Below are 22590 nucleotides of genomic sequence, written 5' to 3'. Positions count from 1 at the left end.
CGCTTGCGTTTACAACACAAAGTATATTTCTTAAATCGGTTAAATCTTTAAGATTAATTAAATTTTTTTAGTTTGTTAAGAAAGTAAATTATTTTATATAACACAAATTAATAAAAAAAAAAAACTGCCGCAAAGATACGTCGATATAAAGATTATTTTGGATACTTAAGATGTTAACAGTCGTTAGATCGACTATTATCCGATATAAATTAAAACCACTGAATAACGGTTTTTATAATAACGCAACTGTTTTTGGTTGTAATGAGGCCTAGAAAATTATAATTACGTATTAAATATGAAGATAGATTACCGCTAGAAGACTCCACGAATCGATTTAAGTACGATCGATGCCGCTTTTATTGTGAACAAAATAAAATAACACCCTAGAATTTGTTCATATTAATTTTTCAAACGGCGCACAGTGTGCATTTTGTCAAATCTAGCATGAAAAGATTCAGTTTTTTGACCAAGCTGGAAGCGTAGAATTTTTTTACGTCTCAAAAGTAGACAATCTGTGACATATATGAAAACGTGGTTGTTTTTCTGTATGGTTATACAGAAAACACGCGCTGGATATGTATGTCTTAATTGTTTTTAACTTTGTCACAATAGTTTTTCTTTAATCGTGACCATTAACAAACAGTCTTCTTTAGCGGTTTATCTGGTTTTAATTTATCATTATTATAGTATGTAAGTTATATTCAGTGATTACTTTCTTTTACATTGTGAAATTAAGTTTCCGATATGTTTTGTAAAAAGTGAGCTAAGGTAATTATTGAAAATTGATTTTTTAAAAGTTCCGTTAGATGATTAATGCATTATACACCATTGTGCTTATATACATTTTAAAGCCAAAACTCTTGACTTTTCAACAAATAACAAACATTTTGCGCAAATTTGCGCATTCAGTTTTTACATTCATTTACACAGAATGGTTTTTACAATTTCTAATAAGTCTCTGATGAAAACCAGAAACACTCAAAATTTGAAGCGATGTTTGATTTTGTTTTGGAAGAAATGGTAAACGAGACGTTTTCTGAACCAGCTCTAAACAATATTAAAGCCACAATTAGGAGTTTCTCTCAAAAAATTGAAACAAAATGGGAGAAAGTGGCAAGACATCAAGATAGATTCCTGAAAAATTACTCATCCTGGCTTGAAGGGAATATTTCATTTCGTGAAGATTTAAATCAAATCGGAAGCATGTCTAGTACTTGCAATAGATGGGATAGGCCTGTAAATGAATTTAGTACCTGTGTTTCTAAGGCTAAACTACTAAAAATAAAGAACCTCATTCTCTCATCAAAAGAAGAGCTATTGATGGCAACTCAAATGAAACTTTGGAAAGAAGGTAAAAGAGACTCTGTAACTATCATTAAAGAGCTCTGTACGCTTCTCCAAAAAGAGGTACTACAATTAAGAAGGCCCATCATATATCTCGGTTAACAAATTCACCCGTGTTAACTGCAGTTCAAGCGCTTTCATTAATACCGGGCACAAATCTTTCAGTCGTCAATACAAACTGATATGACAGCAGGGTATTGACATAAATAGTAAATTATATCCAGCATATTATAAAGTTAAGTTTGCAAAACAATTATGTTATCCTACAGGCATTATGATATCAGAAATATCATCTGAAATAACAATCCAGTCCCTGATTGATCATTCAGTGACACAGTTGTCTCAGTGTGAAAGTCACTGAAATTTTTAGCATGCGTGAAATTAGTTCTACAAAAATAATCATAAAATAGGGTTGCGATGGGGCAGAACAAAATCAATGTAAGCAGAAATCTTCTGTGGAACATTTTACAGATTAGAGCTTGTTTAGTTTTACCACGGTACCTATACAATTGTACTGTAGCATAGATACATCTAAAACATCTAATTTGACAAAATCCTGCTCCATCATCGACCAGATACTGTCGCCCAATAAAATTCATGTTTGCAAAGGAAAGAGTAGATTTAATAACTACAGAAATTAAGAGAATCAAATTAAAATGTACTTTCACCGACCAAAATATATTGTAACAAAAAAGAAATTACAGTAAATGCTGAACTAGTAAGTATTCTGTATGGTTGATGGTCCATAATGCTCTATCATCGTGCACTTCAGCACAAACATGTATTACTTGTGCGGAGTTAAACCCAGCGAAAGGAATCGGGTGGATATAATTAAAGAAAAGGAAGTAATTAAAGGTTATTTGTCTTTTGGTTTATCATCACTACATTCATGGATCAAATTATGTGAATACATCCTTCATATTTCATATACCGGTTTAAGTAAAATCATGGCAAGCTTGGGGTGTAGAAAATAAAGAAAAAGTGTCTAGAAAAAAAGAAATTCATGCAAGAAAGATTTAAAATTGGGTTAGGTTTACCGATTGTTGACATGCCTAAACAATAAATCAGGAACATGGAAACGCAAAAGTTTTTTAGAAAAGTAGAAAGTCAGCTGAAATAACAGGAGTGTGTTTAGAACTAATCAAATGATTCGGTGTTATTTTAGAATGTATTAGTAGCAATTGCAAAAGAAATTTGACAAGTTTGATGTTTACATCAGGGAGATATGAGACCTATATTTTAAGGAATATCCATGGTATTTAATGCCTGTAAGTTTACACAAAATACATTTCTACAGAAGGGACATTATATCATCAAGTACTTTGCTAATTGGATTGGCCAGTTTTCAGAACAAACAGACAATACAGGGAATTATTCACAAAAAAAAACTTCAAGAACCAACTCTAATACTGATTTACTGAACAGATTACTAATCACCTCAGACTTATACACTGCAAGTTTAAAGTCACCTTCGAAAACAAAACATGAAAAAATGAACCCAGAAGTATTGAATTTTTTAGAACTTACCAGAGTGTGACTGCAGAAGAAGATTCTTCTGTAGGTCAGAGGAATATAGTGATTCAGAATAGACTGTTTTCCTATCCATTTTACTAACAATTGTTTAATTATTTTATATATGCAGGACTATATAGGTATATAGTTCCATATACTGTTCATTTCTTTTTAATAAAAGTTATTCATTGTATTATACAATTCGTGTATTTTTGAGTAACAGTACCTGAAATAATCAATAAACAGTTTTTCCTCCCAGATTGGCAAAATGGCACACTGTGCGGCGGTATAATTTATTGTGTAGATAATACTATTTTATAAATAATAACACGATTGTTAACCGTCGAACAAAATTACATGAAAGCAAAAACTTAACAAACACATAGTGCTTTTGAAGACATGTTCTTCTGTCATTAGTGTCATTTTAAATATAATTAGTGTATGTTCTAGTTAAATTATTACGATTACACTTGAGCAGTGTAATTCCATGACTGCTATATTATATGACCGACACATTATTTTCGTAAACACGTTGCTTATTAAAAGGTTACTGTACATTTCTTGTATTTATTAACGGATAAAATAATAAATAATTATTTTACTTTTTTCAGTATATAATAATACATTAAGATATTTTAAACATGTTAAGATAATACTTAATCGATCGATATAGTATTTTAGAATTCCCTGAATGCTTAGTGCGATTTTTTTGTATTTACTGCTTGTAAGTAGCTACATACCTTCCTTGTTCATGTAATGAGTGTAGCTTGTTATATCCGCGGATCACCAAGCCAGGATGTGCTATTAATTATAACCCAACATCATTCTGTTGTCGGATTAAAAAAATATATGTTAAGTTAAATGATTCCTTAACATGGCCAGAATAGAGGAATCATTTATTGTTAAAATATAGCTGGTTGAGCCTGATCTCAAACTATTAACCAGATAAAGAAAATTACTACAAAAAAAAAGAAAAGAAAATAATTTGAAAGTATTAATGGAAATTGTAAAAACTGTAGAAAATTCATGAATATATTCTTTCAATAAGTACAGTTTGAAACTCATCAACAGAGTAATATCGATTCTATAAAAAAATTTTTTATTGAAGTAGCGCATTCGTGAATGTAAATGTGTGGCCGAGTTAGAATTTTCAATTTATGAAATATCAATATATGATTCATAGTAATAGGTTCCAAACAATGGATCCGACAGCTTATTCTTAAAAATACTTTGTGAAAAGTTATCCCCCAGACAACCAAAAAAAGATACACAAGTCGAATTCATACTTCCTTCTTTGAAGTCTGTTAAGAAGTATTATTTTTTGTTTGTAAGTGTTGTTAGTTTTGGTTATTTTCAAATAAATTGTGATATTTTGTGTTGGTCATATTGGTAAAACTGTTGCTGATAGATAACTTTGTTTTTTTTTTAGAGTATATTCTAAAAAAAAATAATTTGAGGGTTAAAATTACTTTTTGGATAGAAATATATTTTTCTATATCGTACTGATATTTGTCTTAACTTTTCAGCGGTAATTCTGATTTTAATAATTCATCCTAGTAAATAAATTTATCCTCGTGAGCTGTTAAAATAAAATGTTAATGCTATAATTTTCATATGTATTTGTTTCTTTTGGTGGTGTATTAAAAATTGTTACCTTTCTGAAATCTGAGTGTACTTCTCCAGTCCATTAAATTCTTCTCTCTTATTATATTGCGTGAACAGTATAAAAATTTTGTGGTTAATCGCCTATTTTAACTGCAATTTTCTTTGCTTTCTGGATTCATCCGCAGTTCATTCAGTATTATTTATAACTAGCAGTTTGTAACATAACAAATATAACAGTTTTGTTTATTATAATTTATTCTGTATTATTTATAGCTTAGGTAAATTTGTTGTACTTTTAACTTTTCACATTTTTAGATAATTTTTTAAGCTTTTTGATAAAAAATAAATAAAAAACTGAACAAAATCTTTGTTTGAATATCTGATTTTTTAAAAGAATTTTCCAATCAAATGAATAGCGGTTGCTCAGTGTTTTTTTTTTTGTATTTAAAAATAAGTTTGTGGGAGGTGAAAAATGTCATATTTGTCTGTAACAGAAGTTTAAATCTATTATTTATATTTTTATTCATTTGGTTATATATTCAGCCCCCTCTATGAATCATGAGATCTTGCCAGTGGTGTGAGGGCTTGAGTGCTCACTGACAAATACATAATATTGGGGCTTAATTAGCTGGAACGAAAGTATAACCATATCGGGGTGGTATTTGTTGGGAGCCAGACTAAGGAATGATTCCTGTAAGAGGGCAGCAGCTCTTTCAGTAGTTGTTAAGGGTGTAGTTCAAGAAGACTTAAACAGCCACATCAACATCACTCAATCTTCTGAGTACTGTGCAACTGAAAGCAATAGAAAACTACAGCTTTTTTTTCCAAAAAAATGTAGCTCCCTGCATATCATGTAACAAAGATGGAGGCACTTGGTAAAATATTCCAGAGGTAAACAAGTTCCTTGTTCAGATCTCCGGGTGAGGACTGCTGAGGAAGGGATCACCAGAACATTAAAAAATAACATTCTATGAGTCAGAGTGTGGAATGTTAAAAGTCTAAAAAAGGTTGGTAGGTAAGAGGGAAATGGGTAGGTTAAATGTAGATGTAGTAGTAATAAGCGAGGTTCGGTGGGAAGAGGAAAATTAACCTCAGAAATATACACTCAGCAGATGGATGTGATGAATACAGAACAATTAGCCTAACTAATTATGCATCAAAAATTTTAACTAGAATTCTGTTCAGAAGAATTCAGAGGAGAGTGGAAGAAGTGTTAGGAGAAGAACAATTTGGTTTCAGGAAAAGTATAGGAACTAGGGAAGCAATTTTAGCACTCAGAACTATAGCAGAAGGAAGATTAAAGAAAAACAAACCAATATACATGGCATTTATAGACTAAAAAGGGCATTTGATAACGTAGACTGGAAAAAAAGTTTAGGGTTCAAGTATAGAGATAGAAGAACAATTGCTAACATTTGCAGGAACCAAAGTGCAACAGTAATAATCAAAGAGCATAAGAAAAAAGTAGTAATAAAAAAAAAAAGGAGTTGACAAGGATGTTCTCTATCCTTGTTACTTTTTAATCTTTACATAGAACTAGCAGTTAATGAGGTTAAAGAACAATTTAAATTTGGAGAAACATTGCAAGGTGAAAAGATAAAGATGCTACGATTTGCTGATGATATAGTAATTATAGCTGATAGTAAAAAAGGTTTAGAATAAACAATGAATGGTAAGGATGAAGTCCTACGCAAGAACTACCGCATGAAAATAAATAAGGACAAAACGAAAGTAATGAAATGTAGTAGAAATAACGAAGCTGGACGACTGATTGTAAAAATAGAAAGAGAAAATATTACGGAGGTAGAAGAATTTTGTTATGTGAGAAGTAGAATTACTAAAGGTGATTAAGCAGGAGTGATATGAAATGCCAAATAACACAGACAAGATGCGCTTTCAATCAGAAATAATTTTCTTACAATAAAAATTAGTTTAAACAACAGGGAAACATTTTATATTCTTATCTGTACGATAGTTAATTTTCTTTCTAACGTTTTGGATTCTTTAATATTTGTATTTTAAAGATTTAATAATGACTACAGTACGTCATTAATTTTAATATAGATGCCGTATTTTTTAATCTTTTTAATGTTTAATGCAATTTGCTTACTCGATTGTCAATAAAATTTAGTTATTACTTGCTTGTATGAAGTAAAGGAAGTATTGTGATCTCGAAAAATTTCAGATTTCAATGGAAATATCCATTTTGATCATCCCTGAAATCATTTTGACTAGTTTTGGCGTGACATCTGTACGTACGTATGTATGTACGTACGTATGTATGTATGTATGTATGTATGTATGTATGTATCTATCTCACATAACTCAAAAACAATTAGCCATAGTTTGTTGAAATTTTGAATTTAGGACTTTTGTAACATCTAGTGGTGCACCTCCCTTTTGATTGCAATCGACTTACAAGTTTAGAAAAAGTTTCCAAAAAAGCTCAAAAACATTTAGATTTTGGTTTTTTGTTAACTGCAGTAGTAAGTCCTCATTGAGAGCTTTTCAACGACATATCATAAGTGGCAGTTATTTTCGTCAGTTCTAGAGTTATAGACAAATAAAATTTTAATTAATGAAATATTTGGATCTTACAAGGGAAGGCACAGCGGTTCAAATCAGACTTCATATCTACAATCTTATTTTTAACTTTTTTTAAATTATTTTTTTAACTTTTTTTATTTAATTTAAATATTTTGCAATAAATAATAATTCAGTAATAAAGATTAAAAAAAAAAAAAAAAAAATGAAAAATCAGAAGTTATTAGTGAAATAAAATTTTATGTACTTTTTATCACATATGTGTGTATGTGATTAGAATTAGTGAAACATCTGATTATTTAATACTATTTGAAAATTATAATTTAGGATCGTATTATTTTTGGATTTTCTAGTTTAATTTCTGTTTAATTTTATCTACATTAAAGTTAACCAGAGAGTGACTGAAAAATAGACCCTCACTGAGACGTACATGCCCGATCTTTATTAAATTCCCAAAAAGTCTTATATTTTAGTTCATTATTCCTCTGATATTGTCAGACAATATTCTCCTTAGGTTGGAGCTGATCATCATTTCGTTTATTTGTTTTTTGTTACCAGTCATTTAATCGCTCTTTGGTTTGATATAATTCTTCGGTCTATCTTAAACTGTGTGCCTTCTCTAATTTTCAAACTTTCTCTCTATTTTTATTCATCATCTTCTCATAATTCTTTTATTCTTTCTTTGGTTTTAAAATGTTCTTCCGCATTATATTTATCATATTATTTTAATCTTTTTATTCTTCTCTTGTTCCTAACATTTTCTTCCTCTTCATATTCATTCATCTTCTTGTCGTTTTTTTGAGATATATTTCTTCATATTGTCTTTTTTTTCTATGTGATTGTTTCTTTTCATTTTTGATTATTCACCAAATAATGAAAACTGAATTATTAGAATTCAATAATATCTAAAGAAAAATAAAACAAATATCAGAAATTAATGAAATAGAATTTTATGTACTTTTCATTTTTTTTTTAAATGTGTATATATAATTTAATAGTCGTACAAGGAAGTCATGTGGTTCTACATCAGATTTTGTCAGTTCTAATTTTATTTTTTTTAATTTGTTCAATAATCTCAAAATTTCATTTCTTACTATCATTTTATTTCTTCTGCAAAATTTCATATTTTGGTTGAAATATGTCAGATCTTTTATAACTGATTTTTCAAAATTTTTGATTTGAGAAAACTATAAATAATTAATTGTATTTTAATTAATTTCCTTTTTTAGGTTTCTTTATGCACTGATGAAGACTTGAAACCTGTATGCGATGGTGAAGGTGCATTGACCGTAAGAGTTACCAGCGGAGGTCAGAGTTGGCTTCTTCGTAGAACCTACGAGAACTTTAGGATGTTAGATCAACAGTTACATCGTTGTATTTATGATCGCAAGTTTAGTCAGTTGTTGGAATTACCAGAAAATCCTCCTGACTCGCAGGTTCGTAACATATTTGTACTTGATTTGAAGTTATGTTTTGATATTTCTTTTATTTTATTTAAACTGTAAGATTATCTGTAAAGTAACAGATATTATTGAGAAAATACTGAAAGCTATTTTCAATACTTAAAAATGTTTAATTTAATTCTCCCTTATAATATAGAATAAGGAAGAACAGTGTAATGGGTCAAAATTTTAGGCACCTGAGTTTTTAATTTCTGAAAATTTTGGGTATCAGTTTTTAATTTATAAAAATTTTGAGGTCCTGTAATTTCCAAAATGCCACCGATATCAAAAAGAAACTGATTCACTGTTTGCTTTTAGGATCAAGGGAAATTGTGAAAAAACCTTGATTAGAGTAAGTACAAGTACACCATTATGAATAAAAATGAGAAGTGATTATAGCTTGTATTAATAAAAAGTGTATATCTTATAAAATAATATCGATTAAGCTCTGTAAAAATAATAAAATCAGTACACAGTAAAATTAACAATTTTAAAGGTGTTGATTTCCAAGTATCTGATTATCTGTTTTGGTTATATTAAACAAAGTATGCAAAAACTTCAGATTTATCCAATTAATAAATATTATTTGTAAAAACTCAACTTAATAATTTTGTTTCTGTAACTCTAATTTAATAATATTGTTACTTTTAATTATAATTTAAATAAATCAATCGGAAGATAACTTACATCATCGAGTAATTTCTAAATAAAATGAAACATATATACATTTTTCTTGAATTATTACGCTTATGCAAAAATAATTGTGTATGATACAAGTGATCGTTCTCTTTGTTCTATTTAATTGCAAAAAATTTCGGTTTTTAGATTTCAATGGAAATTTCCATTTTCACCTTCCCTGAATCCATTTTGACTAGTTTTGGCATGACATCTGTGCGTACGTATGTATCTCGAATAACTCAAAAACGATTAGCCGTAGTATGATGAAATTTTGGATTTACGACTGTTGTAACATCTAGTTGTGCACCTTCCCTTTTGATTGCAATCAACTGAACCAAAAGTGTCCAAAAAATTATTTTTTGTAACTGCATTAATAAGCCTTCATTGAGAACTTTTCAATGATATATCATAAGTGGTACTTATTTTCATTGGTTCCAGAGTTATAGCCAAATAAAGTTTTAAGTAATGAAATATTTGGATCTTACAAGGGAAGGCACATTGGTTTAAATCAGACTTCATCTCCTCTTCTTTTTTTAACTTAAATATATTGATATTTATTAATCAATACACTTATTATTATTATAAATATTTATTAATCAATATTATTTACATATTATAACCCGTGATTGTAAAACATTTTTATAATAAATAATTATTCAACAATAACAATAAAAAAAATATATGAAAATAAAATTGAATTTTATTAGTGAAATAAAATTTTAGGTACTTTTAAAAATGTGTATACGTATTTTAATAGGCATTATTACATATGTGTACGTGTAATAGATTTGGTGAAACATCTGGTCATTTTATATTAATTGAAAATTATAATTTAGAATTTTATTAATTTGGATTTTCTAGTTTAATTTCTGTTAAATTTTATTTTATTTTTCTGGAATTTCTGTTAAATTGTATATTCATAAGTTAACTACAGAGTGACTTAAAAATAGTCCCTCAGAAGAAGAACATATACACTGAGGCATACATGCTCGATCTTTATTGAATTGCAAAAAAATTCTTATCTTTTACTTCATTACTCCTCTGATATTGTCGGACAATATTCTCCCTAAGTCGGAGTTGATCATTATTTCGTTTATTTGTTTTTTATTGCCAATCATATTTAATCACTCTGTTTCATATAATTCTTCTGATCTTAATTTGTGTACATGTTCTCTAGTTTTCAAATTTTCTCTGTTTTTATATTCATCATTCTCTCTTAATCTATTTATTCTTTCCTTGGTCTGAATGTTTTCTTCCTGTTTATATTTATCTTCTTCTCTTAATTTTTTTATTCTTCCTTTGTTTGCAACATTTTGTTCCTGTTTATTATTATTTTATTTTGGTTTGCAACATTTTCTTCCTTTTCCTTTTTGTAACTTTTTTTTATTTTAAATATATTGATTTATTAATAATTATTAACTTCTGATTGTAAAAAAAAATTACAATGAAAACTAATTCAATAACAAAAAAAAAAGAAAATGAGTTATTAGTTATCAGTGAAATAATATTTTATGTGCTTTTAAAAATGTGTATATGTAATTTAATATGCGTACAAGGAAGTCATGTGGTGTCCATATCAGATTTTTTTTTAACATAATAGGAATCGGTGTAATCATGTTATTTACTTGTGTCAACGAAAGAAAGATCTGATAGCCCTTTTTGTTTCAGAAAACTTATTGTGATCTATTCAAGTAGCCACTGGTTTTAACATATATTTTAGACAAGAATTACTAGGTATAATAAATATTTAATGATGATGCTGAGCTTAGCAGCTATTTAAGATGCTTTGAGCTGAAACAATTAGCTTTGATCTTGTTTGTTTGTAAATGAATCAATTCGATCAACTTTTGAAAATTTATCATTAATGCAAAAAACTCTTATATTACAAACTACCGAAAATACAATTTTTGTTATTTTGTTACGAAAGAGATATGGTCATTAGCCCAGTGGAAATTGGTATCTTATGAAAAATGCCATGCCTGACTGGGATTTGACCCTGGGACTCTGCACGAAATGTTGAGATGCTATTTACCTATTTGGCCACAGAGGTTGGCGGTATTTTTGTTATTAATAAGGATGCTGTCTACAGAAATAAAAATGTTATGTCTATCTGAGAAGCAATTGCACTGGTTTTATCTGTATTCAAATTTAGTTTCTTTGCAATATATCTGTTGAATGATGTTTTGAACTGTTGATATAGAATTTCTAATCCACTAAGTAATTGCCTTCTGATATAAATACAGTTTTGTCATCTGTAAAGAGGGGCTCAAATAAATGAGGCATTGATGCTGTTAAAATATATAAAATGAAGTAAATAAGCTGAATTATTGTAATTAATGTGCTGATGGTGTGCAAAAACAACAGCACAAACACCATATATGCTCTAAAATCATTAAATTATGTTTTAAGCAGGTAATTGTTAAAGTCAATGCAAGAGATTTATTTATTTATGTTCTAATAGTACGAGTGTATGTGCAAACAGTAAACTGTATGGTCTGTAAAGATGACCCTTTAAAACGACTGAATGTGAACTAATTGATTAGTGTATTTGTTTGTTGGCTCTTGTGAGATATACAAATCAGAATTATACAACGATTTCATTTTGTTATAAAAATATCATACAAGAGATTATTATAAATTACTCAGTTTTGGATAAATTTAATGTGAAGTGTATAAAATATATTTATTTTTTATTATAACTTACGCTTTATTTAATTTTATGTATTTTAATAGAATTCAATGGAAAGGACACTGGATGAATATCTTAGGAGGTTTTCTGCTATAGCCGGTAGTTTAATAAATTGTGGTCCGGTTCTCAGTTGGCTTGAATTAGATAATCGTGGGCATCGTCTACTAGTTACTGATGGTGATAACTGCCCTATTAATACTCCTGCGGTTGCAGCTGCATATTCAATAAAGAAATATACTGCGATTGCAGCTGATGAGATCTCATTTGATGTAAGTTACTGTAAAAATAGGCATAATATTAGTTTTGTAATTAAATGTTGAGTTAATTAGCTAATGGTATTTACAGAACATTTGAAATTTGTGTTTATGGATGTAGATGTACTGTACATAGCTATGAATTTAATTCTTCCTTATCGAGATTATGTTATGATGGCTTCCAGCATCTGGAAAAATCTCTGTTTGTCTTGGTAAAAAAAAAAATAGTTTTAGTGTATGTAAATACTGCCAGATAAAAGTGGTTGCATATGTTTGATTGGGGGAAAGTTTTTTTAATGGCTAACATAAGTGTTATTTTGTTGTTTACTTTGTGACCGAATGGTAAACAAGGTTATTGATGTGATTTTGGATGAATATTGTGTAGAATGGAGCGATGAGAAATCTGAAGTTGATGTAGATGGTAATGACCAAGATACTGAATCTCAGAATACTGGATGAGCAACCTAAAACTGAATCGAGCAAGCTTGAGCTTCAATTATTTCAGTGTCACTTTCAACCCTGCTACCGCGCCACTATTGTGTATGTTGCTACTCTGGTGTGTTGTTCTCAGTTGTAAACAGTTAATGCTTCAGTACAGTATAGTTTTGTTCATTGCAGTTGTGTTTTTCTAAAATGCCGTATTCGATTGAGAAAGGATTGCTATAGCGGTAGCTTGTGCATACTGCATCTTTTCGAGAAACGCGTCAAATATCTACAAATACCAGTATCCCAGCAAAGAGTAGTGTACATGATGTTAAAGAATAGTATACAAATACAAACCCACCGGGTTGGTCTAGTGGTTAACGCGTCTTCCCAAATCAGCTGATTTGGAAGTCGAGAGTTACATCGTACAAGTCCTAGTAAAGCCAGTTATTTTTACACGGATTTGAATACTAGATCGTGGATACCGGTGTTCTTTGGTGGTTGGGTTTCAATTAACCACACATCTCAGGAATGGTCGAACTGAGAATGTACAAGACTACACTTCATTTATACTCATACATATCATCCTCATTCATCCTATGAAGAATTATCTAAACGGTAGTTACCGGAGGCTAAACAGGAAAAGAAAAAGTATACAAATACAACATGGTCGGATTCAAACATAAAATTTAATAGGTGATCTTCCATTAGGACTACAAATGCTACAGCCAATATTCAAAGAAGAATTTCTGCCGGTCCAAAAAAGTGTAAATGTAAGTTATAAGAACAAAGCGATATACACATCTTGCCATAACATTCTTTGCAATTTTAATTTGAAACTGTTTTATATGACAACTTAAGAGAACAGACAAAGTGAAACATCTTAATTGTGACTGACTTCTCAAAAAGATTGTTGATGAACAGGTACATCCAATGCTGCATTTCATGTCAGACAAGGCATGGTTTCATTCATTTGTGCATGTTCATTTACACATCAGATATCAGATGACTGAATACCTTCATCAGATATTTGAACGTCCACTTCAAGATCAGCAAATCGGTTCATGGTGTGCGGTTTTTGGTAATTGTATAATGGTGGTTGCATATATATTTTGACTGGACTGTTGGTACAGAATTGTAATGTACAATTTCCGAAGAATTTTACGCTCAATTAATACATTGTGAAAAAGAATGTGACTTCTTCCAAAAAGGCTGAACAATCTGTTAAACTGATTCTTAAAATGATTCTCTAGCACGTGTTCATGCGAATTTTGTAGAACACATTGTTAGCCGAGAGTTGTGGTGTCTGCGTGTCTAGTTAGTATTTTTTTCTTTGGGGCTATTTGAAGATAAAGTTTATGAATCAAATCCCTGTACAATTAAACTGAAGGCAAACTTTCAACAAGAAATCGACCCATTGGCAACAATGTTTTGTATTATGTGGCTCAATATTATCACTCATTCATCAAAGTGGATCGCTGCTAGGTGTTCACGTTGTACGTCTTTTTTAAAAATATAGTAAATGCGTAAACTTTTGCTAATGTAAATACAAAATTTAATTTAACTTACAAATTCATTTCATTCATAAAATGTTACATGTCACAAGTATGTTTAGTCTTCAGCATTTCAATTTTAAGTTTCTCATCTGGTGTAAGTGCATTATTATAATATTACCAAATTAATTTTTTGTATTTTATTTTGTCAAAAAGTGTACTTTTAATTTCTTCCTTACAAATGTACACCTATAGGTAGTATAGTATATAAATTTAAAAAAGAAGTTTCAAAACTTAATTTTATCTAAGAATCATGTTATCATTATTAATAGTTTTTAAGAAAGCTCTGAAATACACTAAAACCAGCCAGCCAAGGGAGGGCCCTTTAATTAAATGAAAGTGTTAACATTGTTACTTGGATATCTAAAATCAACTTTAAACTCATATTCTAAAATCTCGTAAAAATAAATTTTGACAGCTTTTGAAACTTTTTTTGATCTAATTGTAATTTTTCTGCTCATTTTGAAAGTTTGAAGTGTTTATTTAAACTCTGTGTGTAGAATTTTCAGTGGTATAAGTAAAAATATAGACCTTAATTTTTAAAGATTTTGGTTTTCAGCTTTTGTACTGCTTTGGTAAGAAACATAGAAATGGGATTTGAAAAACTTGATGGAACTTACTGAGACATGTTTAACTGTGAATTGCAAGATGATTGGCATATTAAACTAATATCTCTGTTCTGTGGCTGTACTATTTCATTATTAGAAAGTGTCCAGCAAATCACATATGCTTATAAGCTGATCAACTGCTTTGGTGGATTGTCTGTAACAAGATATTTTTGTAAATTTGATGTAATATCAAATTAGTTATATATAAAATGCAGAATATGGTTAGTTTCAGAATCGATTAAGTATTTGAATTAATAGTATTTAAGTATTTTTATAATAGGATACCATATTTTTATGTTTTAATGAGTAAATATAACTTAACTTCAAGATAAATAGCTTGGATAATTTTAATATTCTTTTTTTTTCTTTTTTCTATGAAATATTTTATTATAAATTTATTAATTTTGAATATTTTCTGTATTGTAAGGCACTACTAATAATAAAATGTGTGCAAGTTTTTCACTTTAAAACCAATTAAAAAATTTACTTGTATTTTTAAGGTGGCACAAAAATATCCATTAATAAGAAATTGTAGTTGGTTACTAATTTAAGCGTTACAAGGGATATCCAAAAAAAGAGAATTGTTTATTAAATTTTTTTTTAAGATAACATCTTGAAGATATTAATCCCCTTCAAAATACTGTGTATTAGATGATATGCTGTCCAATTATTTTTTCTATATTCTTCTTAACTAATGTTATTAAATGCCTCCAGCGAGTTTTTCTTAACCTCTTTTACGTCCTGAAAATGCTTTCCCTTTAGGTTTTATTCATTCTTGGAAATAAAAAATCACAGGGAGCTAGGTCAGGTGAGTAAAGGGAGTGAAAAATCATTGTCATGATTTTTTGTGTCAAAAATGGGTTGATTTTCAACACTGTGTGGGCAAGCACAATGTCATGATGAAGCAGCTAGTCCCCTGATCAGTATAATTGAGGTTTTTTTTTCATTGCCCCACACAATCGCTTCAGCACATGCAGAGAATAATGTTGGTTCACTGTGGTGCCCTGAAGAACAAATTCAACGTGGATAGACCCCTTTGATGTCAAAAAACAATAATTGATTTCACATTTAATTTCACTTGCCTTCTTTTGGTCTGAGGAATGAAGCTGTCTTTCACTGGCTGGTCTGTTGTTTTGTTTCAAAGTCACACCTTAACACCAAAATTCATCTCCTGTTATGACTTTTGATAAAAAATCTGGATCAGTCAGTGACTGTTCTTTCAATTTCTGGTACACACTCAGGCAGTTCTTCCTCTCGTCATCTGAAAGTGGTTGTGGAACAAACTTTGCTGTGACGCATCTCATGTTCAAATCTTCACTTAGGATTCTTCGGCATGTACTCCAGGAAATTCGAGTTATTTCCTCCAGTTCATTTCATTTTGTGATCAAAACATTTTGTTTGCCATCAAACATGATGGCATCATGCACTTTTTGAACATTTTTGTCTCTTCTGGACATTGAGGTGCTACCTGAACAGGGCTCATCTTCAAGTAACATTTGGCCACTTCTGTACCTGGCAAACCTCTCATAAATGTTTGCTTGGCTTAGAACTTCCTTCCCATAAGCTTTACAATGCATTGAAACTTTCTGTCACTGTTTTCTTTAACAGGAAACAGGATTTGATGTTGGCGCATTCCTCTTTAAAGTTTGCCATTATAAAATCACTGAAAGCATCAGGAGGGGCTTAAGAAAACAATCACTCTGACTGCTGTGATGGTATCTCATGACGCTGCCTGGCTAACTGACAGGGAGAGTGTAAAGTAAATGTATGTAGCAGGAGATGGGAGCACTGCCAATATAATATATTTGCCTACAGAAAATAGTTCTCATTTTTTATTGATATCCCCTCTTATACTACAGAAGTTTTGTATTAGTTGAATTTTGTGTAAACTCAATGTGACTTGGTGTACAAAAATTTGCTACTTAATTTTTAAGTGCGCACTTAGCTTTTAGAGTAAAATATTTATAATTTTGTAAATTCTTATTCGTATAAAAATATTAACTAATTTAAAAAAACAGAATAGCTGTGTCAATAAAATAGTATTCTGTCAGTTTTTGAGTATACTGTAAATTATAATAATTTCATTATTAATTTTTTCAAATTCTATATTTAAAAAAAGTAATAGATCTTATAAAATAACATTTTTTTCTAATATTTAAACACACACACACACACACACACACACACACACACACACACACATATATATATATATATATATATATATATATACATACATACACACAGAAGAATATATATACATGTAATCATACTTCTTTTAGATTAAGTTATTCATTATTATTATTATAATTATTGTTATTATCATCAAATAAATAAAATAAAAAATATTACTTACTCTTATTCCTTTAAAAATTTTCTACATTAGCGCTTTTATGTTTTTAAAAAAGCTGACAACAAAGTTGTAGGACTTTCCTTTCATGTGGCTAAAGCTACATTCTAGGAAGGTCCTACAACTATGGGTTGTTTCTGATTCACAGCTGATACACACATACACGCACTACTTAACTTAAAATATTTTATCATTTTATTTATATATAATATTTTATTGTTTATTTAATTAAATAATTCTAACTAAACTGTGTGTGCATGCCGTATTTAATTCGCGGTGGTGGTCAGTACTAACTAAACTAATGTAATTTCACAACTTACATAGAATTATTTCACTTTATGGTCGACTGGTGTAGCTGTTAGGCTTAAAGCACCAGGTACAGAGTCGACCGGGTGATTGAGTTCAAGACCCAACCAGACCAAGTTACTTTTTTAAACTTAAAATATTATTTATTTAATTCTACTGCTCATGATATCACAATATAGCAGTAATTTAGAACATTATTTTGTGGGGGGTTGTGATTTTGCAAAAATTTTTATTTTTTAATTAACAAATATGCCTAAGAAAAATATGACCTTAGCAAGGGGAAATATCAAGATACTGAGGGTGAACTTGTTCTACAGCTTCACCCCTGTAACCTTTTAAGTTTAAAATTTAATGGCAGTAATCCATAAAATATATAGAACTAATCTGACAGAGTTTGGTCAAAATTGTTCAAGTAGTTCATCGCATAAGGTGATTTAGAGGCCAACACCAAACACACCGCATACGAACATTAACATCTGGAAAATTTCTATCTGGTTTTTAGGTTGTTTGGGTTCCTTAGGTGTCAAAAGTCAAAATCCCATGAAACCTGCATATGGCCAGATTGGACCGATTACAGTACTTTCCCTTCTAGAGCTATAACGTTAGACAGAAAAGCAAAAGTTAAAAAAGTTTTTAAGAAAAATATTTGATACATTTGATGAAGCATTGCACTTCATGAAAGCACTAATGGAACAGAATTTTAAAGGAATAATCAATAAATTTTATTTTAATTTATTTATTTGATAATAATCATTATATACGGCTAGGATGTTAAACTACAAATTCATACAAATGTGTGTGTATGTATATATATATATATATATGTAATATATTTTTTAATGTAATATGTGATACCTACCTTAAAGTATGAGAAAGTTAGGTTAAAAGCATGTTAAAGGGCTGTATTCTATTTTGGGACTAGAAACATGCCAACTTAGCATATTTTTTTTCTTTATTCATGGTGAATGATTCTTTCAAACGATTCTTAACCATATATGCACTGTACAGACTGAAGTAAATTTAAAACTGATCTGAATGATTGTATAACCAGAAATAAAAAGAGTCAGATGCATTTTGTTTTAGGTAGTCGCAGTACAGGTACCAGTAGAGTAATTTTTTAGTTTCAGAATTTCCAGTAGTTTTTTAATTCCAGACAAATAAGTTAATGTGCTTTAAAGCAGTGTAAAACTGCTTTAAACCCTACCTTACGTTTTTTATTTATTTTATCTCCGAGTTTATGTTGGTAGAGATTGATGTAACCAAGGGTCAAGTTCATTTATTGTAGTGTGATCTATTTGTAATGTAGATGCTTCCGGTACATTTTTCCATTTATTTTGTTTTTTGTTCTAGCCTTGATACAGTTACAATAATTAGTAACAATGTTTGTCTTAAATTGTACGGTACTTTCTAATCCTTAAAGAAATAATTTCTTTTTTGTAAAGAAATAATAGATCTAATATAAAAAAGTATGTTTTGTAATCTCAAAAGTGTATTGTATGTAAATGTGTTTCGTATGATATTATTTTTATAATATTGCAGAATTTTTTTTCCTGATATTATTTATATCAATTAAATGTACTCTGATGTTATTTATCTCAATTAAATGTTCTCTGTTAATAAAATTAATATTTTTGTATAATAAATATCTTTTATTTAAACTTTATGATCTATTACTTATGATTGTTTATAAACAATTTTATTTAAATATTGTTAGTTTCAGTAATAACATTTAAATTGCCTCATAATAATGACATAATGCCCATTAAAGTAGAAATGTTTTAATTCTATTGCATCCTGTTTTTGTCACTTCCTGAGGTTTGCTGATAATAATTTTAATTTTACACAGATAGGAGACATGATATCAGTAATTGATATGCCACCTCCAGAGGAGAGTGCATGGTGGAGGGGCAAAAAAGGTTTCCTTGTCGGTTTCTTTCCATCACATTGTGTTGCTGTTATAACGGATAAACTACCTAGAAATTTGAATTTGAACCAGGCTTTAGCTGTAACTGGACCGACAAAACCTGTTTTGAGGTATCTTATAAATTGTTTGTGGTATATTATATATATGATATAATTACATTTTATTATAATGTTTTAATTATGTCAGATGATGATGAAAAACAATATTTACTTTACAAGTAAGTTCATTGAGAAGTTTACACTTTTTTTGTGTAAGTTTGTAAGTAATATTTCTGTGATTAATATGTTGTGAATTTGCTGTGTTTAAATAGTGTGTTGAGTGCTAGGCTGGTTTATTTTTTTAATATCGGTAAGTGTTTTAATCTCGATTAAATCAATTTTGAGTTTTTAGTTTAATATATATCATAATAATATTTCATTTGTTTTATATGTATATGTTAAAATTAAATGACTTAGATTCTTGTGTTCCTGTTTCTAAGTCAAAAGTACTGTAACAATTTATTTTATTTGTTGATAATTTAGTATTCCCTTTTGTGTTAAATTATTATCTTTTCCTTTAAATTAGTCAGCATTTTGTTCTGTTCTGATAACAGTGATGTCATTTCTTTTTTTTTTTTGTTATTAATTGCTCTAATTTGGAGTTGGAACTGAGAGGTCTGTAGATCAAAACCATATTTTATAAATGATATACAATGTAACACATAACCCCTGAGGTCAGTGGTGTTACATACAGGGGTTTGAGATCTATAAAGGAAGAAAATTCATAATGATTTATGTTTAACCATATTTTTATAAAAAAAAGAAACAGTTTAAATGAGTAAAAATACATTATAATTATATCAAAATAAACATATAAAGAAAAATTAAAAACACAAACGTGGTCCTGCTTATTATTAATCAGTTGAAATTAATAATGTGTGATAAATAAAGGAATTGAGGATACTATGAATAGAATAAAAAAGGAGTATTTCATTTTTATGAAAGAAACAAAGAATTAAAAAAAATAAGTAAATTTCACTTAAGATTGTGTTACAGAAAATTATACATAATATTTCTTTTCTGTCATGGTATAAAAAAAAATTTAAACACGATTGATTTTAAAAGTTGAAACTAAATATTTGTTTATTTACCTCATTTTTTAATTAAATTCTTTTTACTTAAAAATTGACTTATTAATTACAAGTGATCACCTTTAAAGAAGTAATATTAGTGTTAAAAAATTAATAAATGTTGAGGTTATAAAAAAATGATTATACTTACTGGATAATTCTTTACCAAGATGGATAGACTGGTAAAAAAAAATTTTACTTATGCGGAGAAACAAAATAAGTAAAAAGAAGCACAAATCTATTAAACACGTTAAAAGAATGAAGTATAAAAAATTGCTGTGGTCTTTGTATCAGGATGATTAAAGCATGATGGGTTAATTTGTTGTGAAGAAAAGAGTAACCAATTAAAAGCTAAAGGAAAATTATAATTATAAAATTAATAATAAAATAATAAATTGCTTCATTGTGTTGTCTGAAAGCTAGAAATAATAAGTCCGTATTTTATGTGATTTTACAGATTAATATTATTAATTATAAATCAATTATTTCAAATTAATAATCATTGGCTTTAAGAATCTTAAAAAATAGTTAAAATACATCTAGTTATTTTGAAAGTAAGCTGGAGTGCTGTGCTTATATCTAAGTAAATTTATGTTTGCTGAGAAATTGGATAAGAATAAGCAATTTTTTTTACTGATTTTTGCACTCTAGTATACTGTTGCCTTTAAGTAGATTCTAAATGATATAATATGATTTATATATTGTAGAGGTGGGCCAGATAAAACTGGCCTTGGGAAATAAAAATTTAAAAATGAAAAGCAAAAAGTAATATTAAATTACATACATTTATTGATACTCTATTATAGTGCTTTTGAAAAAAAAAACAATGTTTACAATGTTTCAATGTAATTTTAAAGTTGTTCAAAATGCTTACCACCAACCATTATTCAAAGCTCATTGCAATGAATCATGTTCAGAAAAACTTTCTGTAATTTTCCATTTGGAATCGTGGCAATCTGTTGTCGTATGTTATCATACAACTCTGCCAACATTCATGGTTTTTCTTGAAGATTATCCCTTTCAGATAGGCCCAGAGGTAAAATTTGCATGACGATGACGATAAGTACTTACTGATTGTTCTGTCCGTGAAATTTCAGTGCATTCAAGTGAAAAGAAACTTTTTCTAGAGTTAAGTTTTGTTTAAATTCTTTGTACGATCGTATTTAGGCATCCGTATTAATAGTCTTCTCAAAGAATATCGGTCCAATGACCTGGCTTTCAGAAATTGCACACAAAACACTAAAATTTTTGAATCATGGAGTGGTTTATGACTTCTGTCATTTGAGTTTTGTGTGGCCTAGCGCCACGTATTCTGAGAATTAACGTAGCCTGATAAATGGAACCGTGCTTCATCTCTTGAAATGAAGAGTAAAGGATCAAGGAATCCTTCACTAATAATCTGTAAGAGCCACTGGCAGTAATTTACTTGTTTACTGTTATCGTGTTGTTTTAATTCATGTAAAACACTCACACGATGGGCTTTCATTTATAAACTGTGAAATATATGCCGACATGATGTTTGAGAAACAACTGTTTGTTGGGCTAATTATCACATTGACTTGCGAGAAATTCTTCCAACACAATTCGCTCTATTGGCAACAACTTCCTGAGTTTCAACAGTTGGTTGTTTCAGTTTCTTCGCATCGATAACAGAGCAGGTTGTTTGCGACTTTTTCACTAAATCTTGAATTGTTGATTTTGCATTAATTCTAGGATATGTCTCTTGAAACCTTTCAATGTTTTCTTACAAATACTACCTGTATGGTTATTGAAACCATCAATTACTAACTTTTTTATCACTCGGTTTTTTAAAACACAAGTAGGAAAACAGGTTTATAGAAAATCAACATTGTTAATATATTCTTTATTTAAATGAATTATAACATTGCCTATGTAGACATTTGAAAATATTTTTTTATTCATTGTTGTCATTGCATTTATTGGACTGTAGAATAATGTTATAATTCCTGAGGTCTTTCTTATTAAGTATTTTGAACATTCAAGGAAATTAATTGGAAAACTTAAAATTACTAAAATACCATGCTCCTCCCTTATGCCTTAGACACAAGTTTTTAACTACTGTTACATATATTGCAAACAGTTTTTTTCATAAAAAAAAATGTAAATACCATAAGTCAGTATATTTATGGCCATTTGTGAAATAAAAATTAATACTAAAATAATTAACTTCCACAAAAAAAAAATTGTATAAAAAATAAAAATTACAGTTTTTTTTTTTTGTAGTTAAAG

At 29.1% G+C, this 22590-nt stretch overlaps 1 protein-coding gene across 3 annotated transcripts in view; it reads left to right on the top strand.

The window, feature by feature from the left end:
• The window catches only part of CdGAPr (GTPase-activating protein CdGAPr), a 446242-nt gene that overhangs the window by 365377 nt on the left and 58275 nt on the right, over positions 1 to 22590 (top strand). For 2 of the 3 annotated variants that reach the window (XM_075368778.1, XM_075368777.1), the window contains exons 4-6: positions 8235 to 8441; positions 11859 to 12083; positions 19155 to 19342. In XM_075368778.1, the coding sequence (XP_075224893.1) occupies positions 8235 to 8441; positions 11859 to 12083; positions 19155 to 19342 (620 nt within the window). Of the gene's footprint in view, positions 1 to 8234; positions 8442 to 11858; positions 12084 to 14729; positions 14874 to 19154; positions 19343 to 22590 lie in introns of those variants that run through there. The other variant, XM_075368779.1, reaches the window with a different exon arrangement.

This window comes from Lycorma delicatula, chromosome 6 (genome assembly GCF_047948215.1).
Source record: "Lycorma delicatula isolate Av1 chromosome 6, ASM4794821v1, whole genome shotgun sequence".
In the NCBI taxonomy this organism is placed as follows: domain Eukaryota; kingdom Metazoa; phylum Arthropoda; class Insecta; order Hemiptera; family Fulgoridae; genus Lycorma; species Lycorma delicatula.
Note: the sequence above shows the minus strand (reverse complement) of the source record. Positions and strands in the feature narration are given on the sequence as shown.